The sequence below is a fragment of the Mobula birostris genome, chromosome 1, assembly GCF_030028105.1.
Source record: "Mobula birostris isolate sMobBir1 chromosome 1, sMobBir1.hap1, whole genome shotgun sequence".
Classification (NCBI taxonomy): Eukaryota; Metazoa; Chordata; class Chondrichthyes; order Myliobatiformes; family Myliobatidae; genus Mobula; species Mobula birostris.
The window spans coordinates 100478251-100493080 of NC_092370.1; the positions used below are offsets into that span (position 1 = coordinate 100478251).

General features: G+C 44.0%; 1 protein-coding gene across 1 annotated transcript in view; it reads left to right on the top strand.

The window, feature by feature from the left end:
* col22a1 (collagen, type XXII, alpha 1) overlaps positions 1 to 14830 on the top strand; it is a 306811-nt gene that overhangs the window by 104334 nt on the left and 187647 nt on the right. Inside the window, exon 6 of the mRNA XM_072246143.1 lies at positions 10977 to 11252. Within this exon, the coding sequence (XP_072102244.1) occupies positions 10977 to 11252 (276 nt within the window). The remainder of the gene's footprint in view (positions 1 to 10976; positions 11253 to 14830) is intronic.

The following is a 14830-nucleotide window of genomic DNA, read 5'->3' on the forward strand; positions in this document are numbered from 1 at the left end:
ATCACTAGTGAAGTAAAAACGCAAACAACAGGAATTCTGCCAATGCTGGAAATTCAAGCAACACACATAAAAGTTGCTGGTGAACGCAGCAGGCCAGGCAGCATCTCTAGGAAGAGGTGCAGTCGACGTTTCAGGCCGAGACCCTTCGTCAGGACTAACTGAAGGAAGAGTGAGTAAGGGATTTGAAAGTTGGAGGGAGAGGGGGAGATCCAAAATGATAGGAGAAGACAGGAGGGGGAGGGATGGAGCCAAGAGCTGGACAGGTGATAGGCAAAAGGGACACGAGAGGATCGTGGGACATGAGGTCCGGGATGAAAGACAGGTAGGAGGGGACCCAGAGGATGGGCAAGGGATATAGTCAAAGGGACAGAGGGAGAAAAAGGACAGTGAGAGAAAGAATGTGTGTATAAAAATAAGTAACAGATGGGGTACAAGGGGGAGGTGGAGCATTAGCGGAAGTTAGAGAAGTCGATGTTCATGCCATCAGGTTGAAGGCTACCCAGACGGAATATAAGGTGTTGTTCCTCCAACCTGAGTGTGGCTTCATCTTTACAGTAGAGGAGGCTGTGGATAGACATGTCAGAATGGGAATGGGATGTGGAATTAAAATGTGTGGCCACTGGGAGATCCTGCTTTCTCTGGCGGACAGAGCGTAAATGTTCAGCAAAGCGGTCTCCCAGTCTGTGTCGGGTCTCGCCAATATATAAAAGGCCACATCGGGAGCACCGGACGCAGTATATCACCCCAGCCGACTCACAGGTGAAATGTTGCCTCACCTGGAAGGACTGTTTGGGGCCCTGAATGGTGGTAAGGGAGGAAGTGTAAGGGCATGTGTAGCCCTTGTTCCGCTTACACGGATTCCTCTTCTCACCCTGTCTCTTGCAAAAACGCCATTCCCTTTCACAATTCCTCCGTCTCCGCCGCATCTGCTCTCAGGATGAGGCTTTTCATTCTAGGACGAGGGAGATAGATGTCTTCCTTTCTTAAAGAAAGGGGCTTCCCTTCCTCCACTATCAACTCTGCTCTTAAACGCATCTCCCCCATTTCACGTACATCTTCTCTCACTCCATCGTCTCGCCACCCCACTAGGAATAGGGTTCCCCTGGTCCTCACCTACCACCCCACCAGCCTCCGGGTCCAACATATTATTCTCTGTAACTTCCGCCACCTCCAACGGGATCCCACCACTAAGCACATCTTTCCCTCCCCCCCTCTCTCTGCATTCCGCAGGGATCACTCCCTACGCAACTCCCTTGTCCATTCGTCCCCCCCATCCCTCCCCACTGATCTCCCTCCTGGCACTTATCCGTGTAAGCGGAACAAGTGCTACACATGCCCTTACACTTCCTCCCTTACCACCATTCAGGGCCCCAAACAGTCCTTCCAGGTGAGGCAACACTTCACCTGTGAGTCGGCTGGGGTGATATACTGCGTCCGGTGCTCCCGATATGGCCTTTTATATATTGGCGAGACCCGACGCAGACTGGGAGACCGCTCTGCTGAACATCTACGCTCTGTCCGCCAGAGAAAGCAGGATTTTCCAGTGGCCACACATTTTAATTCCACATCCCATTCCCATTCTGACACGTCTATCCACGGCCTCCTCTACTGTAAAGATGAAGCCACACTCAGGTTGGAGGAACAACACCTTATATTCCGTCTGGGTAGCCTCCAACCTGATGGCATGAACATCGACTTCACTAACTTCTGCTAATGCCCCACCTCCCCCTCGTACCCCATCTGTTATTTATTTTTATACACACATTCTTTCTCTCACTCTCCTTTTTCTCCCTCTGTCCCTCTGACTATACCCCTTGCCCATCCTCTGGGTCCCCCCCCCCTTGTCTTTCTTCCCGGACCTCCTGTCCCACGATCCTCTCGTGTCCCTTTTGCCTATCACCTGTCCAGCTCTTGGCTCCATCCCTCCCCCTCCTGTCTTCTCCTATCATTTTGGATCTCCCCCTCCCCTCCAACTTTCAAATCCCTTACTCACTCTTCCTTCAGTTAGTCCTGACGAAGGGTCTCGGCCTGAAACGTCGACTGCACCTCTTCCTAGAGCTGCTGCCTGGCCTACTGCGTTCACCAGCAACTTTTATGTGTGTCACTAGTGAAGTATTCAGCAGAGAGTATAGTTTAGAATGCTCCCCATTCTGCTTTCTAGATCTTTCCTAGCTATTCCTATAGTTCATGAAAATGAATGGAACTATTGATAAAGGAACCAGTGAACAATGGGAAATTGAATACAATGCAGTGTTTACCACAGAGTTTCAGTAAAAGAAAAGAGACAGAAAATGTATGGATTGCAATGGGGAATAGATAGGCCCAGGGGTAATAGGGAGAAAGGTTGAAAATAATTAATTAAGCAGTAGGAAAAAATTCTAGATGGGATTTTTAAAAAAGCCAAAATGTACAGTCTCATGGGGAAAATAAGGAGCTGTGCCAGAGGCACGATTGACTTAAAGAGATTAAACTTAATTTGAAATTTCCAGGTGGGGACTGTGATAAAATTATGATAAAAGATGTGTAGGATTAAGTGACTTGTACCTTCAAAACAATAAGAAAGGAATTTGCAAACGCCACGAGGAAAATTGATTTTTTAAATTGCTTACAGGCACTGTTAAGACAATTATTAAGAGTGTTACAAAGATTAACTCAAAAATAGTGATCAGTCAGGCACAGAGGGTATCTTTATGTATTGACCTGTAATGTCTCATCTAAGAAGAACATGAAATTGCAAACTGAATAGCTGTGTGCATAGCCACTAGGTTTCCCTGACCCTCCATGATCAGTCAAAGAAAAGGCAATACCTAGGATAAGGAGTCTATGCTGGCCAGGCTTTCTCCTTGATCCCGATGTAATCTCCACATTTCCTACATCAGGAGTTGTTGGTCTCTGCAGAGTTGTCAGTGCCTGTACTCATAAAGTTCTCAATTCTTATTCTTTTCCTTATCAGATCAATCTATGATGTTTCAATTTTGTTGGCTCTAGGTCATTTTAATGACCTGTGTCTGTTCTCATTGGATGAGGCCCAGGGCTACAAGCAATACTGCTTTATGGCCGTTTCATTCACCTTTGTGCCTTAGGTAATTTCTTTTGTTCTATCCAATCCAAACTGGTTCAAGCCAGTCTAAACAGATTAGGCAAACTCTGGGTCAAGACAACCAGATCACAGGTTGTTCCTTCTTCAAGCTCCATTTTACATAATAAAGAGCTTATCTGAAAATGGTCTCAGCAGAAAATTCATTGTGTCCATGTTCAGTTGCTCTGATTATTCCGGAGTAAGATTCAGTTCACCAAGCAGCTCACAAAATAGCAGCTGCACAGACGGTGTCTCAAAATGGCCATCTCCATTCCTGTAACCAATGGCAAGAACACGGACTTGTACTTTGTGGGATTCCATGGCCCTTGCCTCATTCCAGTTCACTGATTTGTAGATTACAGTTCTTTCTGGCTAACAAGAGCTTTTATAACCATGTAGAAAGTAAAGACCATAAGATATAGGAGCAGAAGTAAACCATTTGGCCCATCAAGTCTACACCGCCTTTCCATGATGGGCTGATCCAATTCTTCCGGTATAAGAATCAGAATCGGGTTTATTATCACTGGCATGTGATGTGAAACTTGTTAACTTAACAGCAACAGTACCATGCAATACATGACAATATAGAAAGAGAAAAAAAATATATCAATTACAGTAAGCATATATGTTGAATAGATTAAAGTAGTGCAAAACAGAAATAATGTATATTTTAAAAAGTCAGGCATTGTTCATGGGTTCAGTGTCCATTTAGAAATCATATGGCAGAGGGGAAGAAGCTGTTCCTGAATCATTAAGTGTGTGCCTTCAGGATTCTGTACCTCCTTCCTGATGGCAACAATGAGAAGAGAGCATGCCCTGGGTGATGGGGGTCCTTAATATTGTACCTCACCTTTCTGAGGCACTACTCTTTGAAGATGTCTTGGATACTACGGAAGCTGGTACCCAAGGTGGAGCTGGCTAATTTTACAACTTTCTGTAGCTTCTTTTGGTCCTGTGTAGTAGCCCCCATGCCAGACAGTGATGCAGCCTGTCAGAATGCTCTCCACTGTATATCTATAGAAGCTTTCAAGTGTTTTAGTTGACAAACCAAATTTCTTCAAATTCCTAATGAAAGATAGCCACTGTTTTGCCTTCTTTAGAGCTGCATTGATATGTTGAGACCAAGTTAGATCCTCAGGGATCTTGATACCCAGGAACTTGAAATTGCTCAGTCTCTCCACTTCTGATCTCTCTACAAGGATTGGTTCATGTTCCCTCATCTTACCCTTTTTGAAGTCAACAATCAGCTTTTTTGTCTTACTGACATTGAATACAAGTTTGTTGCTGAGACACCCTTCAACTAGCTGGCATATCTTGCTCCTGTACGCTCTCTCATCTCCATCTGAGATTCTACCAACAATGATTGTATCATCAGCAAATTTATAGATGGTATTAGAGTTATACCTAGCCACATAGTCATGGGTATAGAGAGAGTAGAGCAGTGGGCTAACCACACACTCCTGAGCTGCACCAGTGCTGATCGTCAGTAAGGAGCAGATATCATCACCAATCTTCACAGATTGTGGTCTTCCAGTTAGGAAGTTGAGGGAGGTCCAGAAGTCCAGGCTCTGTAGCTTATTGATCAGGACTGTGAGAATGATGATATTAAACATTGAACAACATCCTGACATAGGTATTTGTATTATCCAGATGATATAAGGCCGTGTGAAAAGCCATCGAGATTGCGGCTGCTGTTGACCTATTGTGGCGATAGGCAAATTGCAGTGGGTCCAGGTCCTTGCTGAGGCAGGAGTTCCTTCTAGTCATAACCAACCTCTCAAAGCATTTCGTCTCCGTAGTTGTGAGTGCTATTGGATGATAGTCATTAAGGCAGCTCACACTACTCTTCTTAGGCACTGGTATAATCGTTGCCTTTTTGAAGCAGGTGGGAACTTCCAACCGTAGCAGTGAGAGGTTGAAATGTCCTTGAATACTCCTGCTAATTGGTTAGCACAAGTTTTCAGAGCATTACCAGGTACTCCATCAGGGCCTGCCGCCTTGCAAGGGTTTGTCCTCCTTAAAGACACCCTAACATGGACCGAGACATAGGGTCACCAGGTGCTATAGGGGTCTTCACGGCAGTAGTTATACTCTCCCTTTCAAAGTTGGCATAAAAGGGTTTTGCTTTGTAGCAAGTAATGTCTTGCAAACCCTGCCAGAGTTGACATACATCAGGATGTCGCCTCCAATCTTGCTCATAATTGTCTCTTCACTCTTGAAATAGTCCCCTGCAAGTTGTACGTACCTGGTTGTCTGGTACAGACCTGGATCACCCGACTTAAATGCCACAGATCTAGCCCTCAGCAGATGACAAACCTCCTGGTTCATCCACGGCTTTTGGTTTGGGAATGTACAACAAGTTTTCATAGGCACACACTGATCCACATAGGTTTTAATGAAGTTGATAACAACTGCGGCATTCTCATCTAGGTTTGAAGTATGAAACCCTGAATACAGTCCAGTCCACCAATTCAAAGCAGTCCTGTAAGTGTTCCTGCACTTCCCTTGTCCATACCTTCTTGGTCCTCACTGCTGGTGCTGCAGTCTTCAGTCTCTGCCTGTACTCAGGGAGTAGAAGTACAGGCAGATAATCAGACTTTCTGAAGTGAGGGTGTGAAATAGCATGGTAGGCATTCTTCATGGTGGTGTAACAGTGGTCCAGTGTATTGTTTCCTCTGGTACTACAAGTGATCTGTTGATGGGATTTATTTAGTGATTTTAGGGATATTCCAGGTCTAGTGAGCAAAACTGAGACAACACTGATACATTTGTACACCAAGAGGAGTTGATCATGAGGGCACACACCTCCTCCTCTGCTTTTGAAAGACTCAACAGTCCTATCTTGACAGTGTACAGTGAATCTGAATCACTGCGTCAGGTACGGAAGGGGTTAACCAGGTTTCCGTGAAACAAAGGACGCACGTGGTCCTAATATCCCTCTGATACAGCACCTAGCTCTGAGATGTTTGATTTTATTTACTACAGTCTGTACATTTTTCAGTAAGATGGTTGATATTGACAATAGACAATAGGTGCAGAGGTAGACCATTCGGCCCTTCGAGCCTGCACCGCCATTCTGAGATCATGGTTGATCATTTACTATCAATACCCGGTTCCTGCCTTGTCCCCATAACCCTTGATTCCCCTATCCATAAGATACCTATCTGGCTTCTTCTTGAAAGCATTCAGAGAATTGGCCTCCACTGCCTTCTGAGGCAGCGCATTCCACACCTCCACAACTCTCTGGGAGAAGAAGTTCCTCCTCAACTCTGTCCTAAATGACCTACCCCTTATTCTTAAACCATGCCCTCTGGTACTGGACTCTCCCAGCATCTGGAACATATTTCCTGCCTCTATCTTGTCCAATCCCTTAATAATCTTATATGTCTCAATCAGATCCCCCCTCAATCTCCTTAATTCCAGCGTGTACAAGCCCAGTCTCTCTAACCTCTCTGCGTAAGACAGTCTAGACACCCCAGGAATTAACCTAGTGAACCTACGCTGCACCTCCTCCACAGCCAGGATGTCCTTCCATAACCCTGGAGACCAAAACTGCACACAATACTCCAGGTGTGGTCTCACCAGGGCCCTGTACAAATGCAAAAGGATTTCCTTGCTCTTGTACTCAATTCCCTTTGTAATAAAGGCCAACTTTCCATTAGCCTTCTTCACTGCCTGCTGCACTTGCTCACTCACCTTCAGAGACTGATGAACAAGTACTCCTAGATCTCTTTCTATTTCTCCCTTACCTAACTCCACACTGTTCAGATAATAATCTGCCTTCCTGTTCTTGCTCCCAAAGTGAATAACCTCACACTTATTCACATTAAACACCATCTGCCAAGTTTCTGCCCACTCACCCAGCCTATCCAAGTCACCTTGGATTCTCCTAACATCCTCATCACATGTCACACTGCCACCCAACTTAGTATCATCAGCAAACTTGCTGATGTTATTCACAATGCCTTCCTCTAAATCATTGATGTAAATCGTAAACAGCTGTGGTCCCAATACCGAGCCCTGTGGCACCCCACTAGTCACCACCTGCCATTCCGAGAAACACCCATTCACTGCTACACTTATTGCTTTCTATCTGCCAAGCAGTTTTCTATCCATGTCAATATCGTCCCCCCAATGCCATGAGCTCTGATTTTACCCACCAATCTCCTATGTGGTACCTTATCAAATGCCTTCTGAAAGTCAAGGTACACCACATCCACAGGATCTCCCGCGTCTATCTTCCTGGTTACATCCTCGAAAAACTCCAATAGATTAGTCAAGCATGATTTGCCTTTGGTAAATCCATGCTGGCTCGGCCCAATCCTATCACTGCTATCAAGATATGCCGCTATTTCATCTTTAATAATGGACCCTAGCATCTTCCCCACTACTGATGTTAGGCTAACCGGGTGATAGTTCTCTGTTTTCTCCCTCCCTCCTTTCTTAAAAAGTGGGATAACATTAGCCATTCGCCAATCCTCAGGAACTGATCCTGAATCTAAAGAACATTGGAAAATGATCACCAATGCATCCGCAATTTCCAGAGCCACCTCCTTTAGTACCCTAGGATGCAGACCATCTGGACCTGGGGAATTGTTAGCCTTCAGTCCCATCAGTCTACTCATCACCGTTTCCTTCCTAATGTTAATCTGTTTCAGTTCCTCCGTTACCCTATGTCCTTGGCCCATCCATACATCTGGGAGATTGCTTGTGTCTTCCCTAGTGAAGACAGATCCAAAGTACTTATTAAATTCGTCTGCCATTTCTCTGTTTCCCATAACAATTTCTCCCAATTCATTCTTCAAGGGTCCAACATTGTTCTTAGCTATCTTCCTTCTCTTCACATACCGAAAAAAACTTTTCCTATCCTCTTTTATATTCCTAGCTAGCTTGCATTCATACCTCATTTTTTCTCCCTGTACTGCCTTTTTAGTTAAGTTCTGTTGCTCCTTAAAAATTTCCCAATCATCCGTCTTCCTACTCACCTTAGCTCTGTTATACTTCTTTTTTTAATGCTATGCTATCTCTGACTTCCTTTGTCAACACTGTGGCCACTTTCCCCCCTTTGAATCCTTCCTTCTCCGGGGTATGAACTGATTTTGCACCTTGTGCACTATTCCCAAGAATACCTGCCATTGCTGTTCCACTGTCTTTTCTGCTAGGATATCCGACCAGTCAACTTTGGCCAGCTCCTCCCTCATGGCTCCATAGTCTCCTTTGTTCAACTGCAATACTGACACTTTTGATCTGCCCTTATCCCTCTCAACTTGCAGATAAAAACTTATCATATTATGGTCACTATCTCCTAATGGCTCCTTTACTTCAAGGTCACTTATCAAATCCTGTTCATTGCACAACACTAAATCCAGAATAGCCTTATCTCTGGTCGGCTCTCGTACAAGCTGCTCCAAAAATGCATCCCGTAGGCACTCTACAAACTCCCTATCCTGGGGTCCAGTACCAACCTGATTCTCCCAGTTCACCTGCATGTTGAAATCCCCCATAACTACTGCGACATTTCCTTTGCCACATGCCATTGTTAACTCCCTATTCAACTTGCACCCAATATCCATGCTACTGTTTGGGGGCCTGTAGATAACACCTATTAGGGTCTTTTTGCCCTTACTGTTCTTCAGTTCTATCCACACTGACTCTACTTCTCCTGATTCTATGTCCCCCCTTGCAAGGGACTGAATCTCATTCCTCACCAACAGGGCCACCCCACCCCCTCTGCCCACCTTTCTGTCCCTTCGATAGCACGTATACCCTTGTACATTCAATTCCCAGGTCTGATCCCCCTGCAGCCATGTCTCCGTTATCCCAACAACATCGTAGTTACCCATTCGCACCTGAGCTTCAAGCTCATCCGCCTTATTTCTGACACTTCGTGCATTCAGATATAGAATTTTTAACCCATTTCTCCTCTCTCTGCTTAAATCACGACCTATTGTACATAACCCAGCTCTCCGAACTCTCACTGGGCTATACGCCCCTTGAATTTTGTTGTCCTTCTTAAATTTATTTACTCTTTCTGCACATTTAACTCCATGCTCCATCAGACCATCCCTCTGCACATATCTTTGTCACTCGTTCTGCCTCACCTTTCTCTACTTCACACTTAATATCCTGGAACCGTGTAGTCCCCACCTGTCCTTTATACTTCATCTCGCTATCCTCTCTCACATTCTGGATCCCTGCCCCCTGCAAATTTAGATTAAATCCCCCACCAAGCAGCACTAGCAAACTTTCCTGCAAGAATTTTAGTACCCCTCCAGTTCAGGTGTAAACGGTCCCGTCGGAACAGATCCCTCCTTCCCTGGAACAAAGCCCAATTATCTAAAACCCTGAAGCCCTCTCTCCTGGACCATCCTCTCAGCCACGTATTGATCTATATAATCCTTCTGTTCCACGCCTCACTCGCACGTGGCACAGGTAGCAATCCTGAGATTGTTACCCTGGAGGTCCTGCCCTTCAGCTTCGCACCTAACTCCCTGAACTCACTACACAGGACCCCCTCACTCTTCCTACCCATGTCGTTGGTCCCTACATGGACCATAACATCTGGATTCTTGCCCTCCCTCTCGAGAATAACCTGCACCCGATCTGAGATGTCCCGGACCCCGACACCAGGGAGGCAACATACCATCCGAGACTCCCGGGAGTCTGGGAGTCATAATTGCCATTTCCTTAAATGCACCTGTATCCTGATTTACAGCTACGCTTCCTATGTGGAATCCGGCAAGAAATATGACTAGAATTAGCATTGTTTCAGTCGACTTTAAGCAGAAGTAGTTTATTCAATCACATTAAGGCATCTTTATTACCCGCACAGACCCTGGAAGCAGTTGTGATTCTCAGCTGTACCAAGCTGAAACGGGAATATTTTAATCGTATCCATCGAGCTGTGCAGTTATGGGTGGAGTTGAATTCTTGCACCCATGCTTTGGGGACAATAGACTTGCTATATCATCCATCTCACCACGGGTTTGATGGTATCTATGAATCTTCCTCTTCTCCCATACAACTGTTCTTTGTAGCCTGAATGTTGGCTGCTAACTTATTTGAAATCATTTAACTTGATCGACACCAAGAAAAACTGATGGAATCACATCAGTGGCCCATCTTCTACCCTACATGGTTTTATATTCCATGAACAGCAAAGATGACACTCGTAGGGTTGTGTGAGAGTAGAATGTAAATTGTACCAATATTGGGCTAGGATTAAATCAGGGATAATGTGACTTGAAGGAACAGAAGGGCCAATTCTACACTCTATCTCAAAGAATAGATAAATAATATAATAAATAAGTCAATGATCTGCCAGCAGAAGTGGTGGATGTGGGTTTGATTGCAACATTTAAGATAAATTTGGATAAGAACATGGATGAGAGGGGTATGGAAGGTTGTGGTCCAGGTGCAGGTCGATAGGACGAGGCAAAATTCAGCACGGACGAGATGGACTGAATGGCTTGTTTCTGTGCTATAACACTCTATGACTCTATTCAGGCTTTGCCAATGATCTCCGTGTTTAAATCATTAGTTGGAACTCAAGTTTAAGTACAAGAAAGGAAGGAGGTGAATGTCCTTAAAATTATGCTCAAGCGTGACTGAAAAACTTCAGAAAAGGGCAGAATAAAGGATGAAATCAAAGTTAAGAGAATTGTTGCACAGCCTATCCTTAACTTCTTCAGAGTTTTGTGACCATCTGCTATTTTGAGAGCCAGCAAGACAATGACGTTGTCACAGCGTTAGCTGGTATTTAACTTAAGGATATAGAGGTCCTGAAGTGGAATGATGCACATGTAGTCACAGGCCATTGGTGATGAGTGAATCAGGATATCAGTGGTCCATGTCTGAAATATGATATCTTTTTAATGATAAATTTCTATTTATTCAGGTATCCATTCGTTTGGATGGTGAAAACAAAGCTGTGGAATATAATGCAGTGGGACTGAGGAAAGATGCTGTGAGGACTGTATTCAGAAACAGAGAAGTCAGCAGCTTGTTTGATCGCAACTGGCACAAGATGGCACTGAGTATTCAGTCGGATAGTGTTTCCCTGTACATCGACTGTAAGCTCATTGATACCCTGCCAATGGAAGAACGGGAGAACATTAATATCCAAGGAAAAACAGTCATTGGCAAGCGCCTGTACGACAGTGTTCCAATTGATGTGAGTAGTATCCTATTTGCCATCTGGAAAAGAGTAATTAAAATTGTTTATTAAAAGTGATTGTACATCAGTTATTCTAGACACTGACCTGTTTGATTGGAAAGCATTCATTTTTCACATTGCATAGTATTCAGAAATAGAATCAGGTTGACTATCACTGACATATTTGTGAAATGTGTTGTTTCGTGGCAGTAGTACAGTACACTACATAATATTACTAGAAGTAACAGTAAAAAATAAATAGTGCAAAAGAGGAATAATGAGGTAGTGATAATTGGTTCATGGATCATTCAGGAATCTGATGGTGCAGGAGGAGAAGCTGCCCGAAAATGTCGAGTATGCATTTTAAGGCCCCTGTACCCTCTCCCAGATGGTAGTAATGAGAAGAGGGCATAGCCTGGATGGTGAGGGTCTTTATTGATGGATGCCACCTTCTTGAGGAACTGTTTTTTGAAGATATCCTTGATGGTGGGAAGGCTTGTATCTGTGATAGAGCCGGCTGAGTACACAACCCTCTGCAGCCTCCCTCAATCCTGTACATTGTAACCTCCATACCAGGAGATGATGAAACCAAACTGCTCTCCACAGTGATCTCCACTGACAGGAATTTGCTGGAGTTTTTGGTTACATACTAGATGTCCTCAAACTCATTCAGCTTGCTCATACCAAAGATATATTGCACACTGCAACAGATGAGGACATTTTATAGCAATCAAGGCCACACCGAAGGGCCTTTTGATCCTTGAATGGATAACTTGAATCTACCACTATGCAGACATCTGTGGGAAGAAAAGAAGGAAAGGAAGGATTAGAACAGCACTGGAACTGAGAGCTCTGTCAGTCATTATTTCTGATTTTCTCCCACCATATGAGCAGCCCTTCAGAACATCAGGCTAACTGTCTCATTTCTTGCTGTGAAGGATGAAGAATCTCTGAGACTATGACTTGTATCCACAGTTCCCTAGTAATGTACAAATGAGGGCCAGTTATATTGTGGTCTGATTTGCTGTACTAGATAAATGCACACAGTAACCTCTAAACATGCAGCTTTAGACAAATGAGTGAGTTTATGTTGTCATTAATTTCTGTCGTGAGAGTGAACCCTTATTAACCTGATCTTCAAACTCAAACAAATATGGAAAAAAAAAACAAAAATCAACAGGGCCATTTTGGAAGAAACAGCAAGTCAAAAAGGTGAAAGTGTAAGGATAACTGAAGATCTGGTGTTTTTGCTCATATACCTTTCTCAGATCAGATAAAACAATTCCTGCGCAGCTTTCAAAGATCTGGCAAGATTGCTCTCATATCTGGAACTGACATAGAAACATAGAAACATAGAAAATAGGTGCAGGAGTAGGCCATTGGGCCCTTCAAGCCTGCACCGCCATTTATTATCATCATGGCTGATCACCCAACTCAGAACCCTGCACCAGCCTTCCCTCCATACCCCCTGATCCCTGTAGCCACAAGGGCCATATCTAACTCCCTCTTAAATATAGCCAATGAACTGGCCTCAACTGTTTCCTGTGGCAGAGAATTCCACAGATTCACCACTCTCTGTGTGAAGAAGTTTTTCCTAATCTCGGTCCTAAAAGGCTTCCCCTCTATCCTCAAACTGTGACCTCTCGTTCTGGACTTCCCCAACATCGGGAACAATCTTCCTGCATCTACCCTGTCCAATCCCTTTAGGATTTTATACGTTTCAATCAGATCCCCCCTCAATCTTCTAAATTCCAACGAGTACAAGCCCAGTTCATCCAGTCTTTCTTCATATGAAAGTCCTGCCATCCCAGGAATCAATCTGGTGAACCTTCTTTGTACTCCCTCTATGGCAAGGATGTCTTTCCTCAGATTAGGGGACCAAAACTGCACACAATACTCCAGGTGTGGTCTCACCAAGGCTTTGTACAACTACAGTAGTACCTCCCTGCTCCTGTACTCGAATCCTCTCGCTATAAATGCCAGCATACCATTCGCCTTTTTCACCGCCTGCTGTACCTGCACGCCCACTTTCAATGACTGGTGTATAATGACACCCAGGTCTCGTTGCACCTTCCCTTTTCCTAATCGGCCACCATTCAGATAATAATCTGTTTTCCTATTTTTCCACCAAAGTGGATAACTTCACATTTATCCACATTAAATTGCATCTGCCATGAATTTGCCCACAGCATAAGTACCATATAAATACTGGTTTAAACATGCTAAGCAGAGTAAGACTCCAGGTTTGATCCTTGATGTACTGATTTCAAAAAGACAATGAAGGTCATTTTGGCTGGAGTTTGCTCCTCTTCCTTTTCCATTCCACCCACCCGCTGAAAGTGTACAGGTATTAACAAATGAAGAATTGTCATAATTAAGTTAAAATAATGGGAAAGTACTCATTTCAGGGGCAATTAATTGTTATGTTTTGTAAATCCAAAACATAAAACAAATTGAAAGAAAAACAGGGGAACCTGAGAGAGGCATGTAGACTTTGTGGCACACAGGTATGACATGGTGATGTAATGACATACAATATACCATTCACGTACTTTTACATATAACCCCTAATGAATTATCTAAACAACAAAGAATGCGTAATCAAATAATATATTGTAGGAGTGAAGACAAAAATCGACATGAGTGTAATTACTTCTAACCTACTCTTTATTGAACCACTCAACAAATGGCGACGTCGTATATAAGAAAAGAGCCCAACCCCAAAATGTAATAACACACAACGTAACATGTAACATATGGAGAACTTAACCCTTAACAGTCTAGGTGAATTCTGCCTGATGAAATTAAGGAGTCCTTGCAATATTTACAATATTGCACAAATATTACTGATATTACACAACGCTTCTTCCTGCTTAGCTATAAACTCCAATTCAATGTAGAATGCTGTGAATCCACAGCATAATAATTTTTAAAATGTCCCATTCAGGTCTAAAGATTTAATCGCTGTGGAGCATTCCTTGCATTTGTGGGATTTCTTTCCTGATGGTGTTGGGGGTTGGGGGGGGGGCGCGTGGATGTCACTCTGCTTAGCAGGACAGACTTGTAGATGTGAAACAATCTCAGATTCTGGGGCCTCCACCGTGGTGGTTGTAGGAGACTCAGGTTCTGCAGTAAGTGGTTCTGACAGCAGCTCTGGACACCTTTCCTCTCTAACAATTGACTCTGCTCTCCTCAGCTGATTGAAGTGTCATCTCCAGATAACATCAGACCTGACATTCACTGTGTAGGAGAGTAGTCCAGTTCTATCCTTACCCTGTCGAAGAACCCACTTTTGATCGCTTCCGCAGTCCCTCACCATGACTGCTTGGCCTATTGAGTCTGCTCTACCATTTCATCAAGGGAACATGATGAAAAGGCTATGGGGCATTCACTTCCACCACTCACAACATGTAACATGACTGCACCTATAAGGCGAGGCATCACAGACAAGGCTCACTGGATGATGTGGATCATAATGTGTGAGTACAGTGCCTGACATCACCATTTCCTTTACCTTTTGGAAAGCCACCTCACTCTGCTTTGATTATTGCCATTTCTCCCCAATCTGTAGTTATGAGTTCAGGAGGTGGAGCACA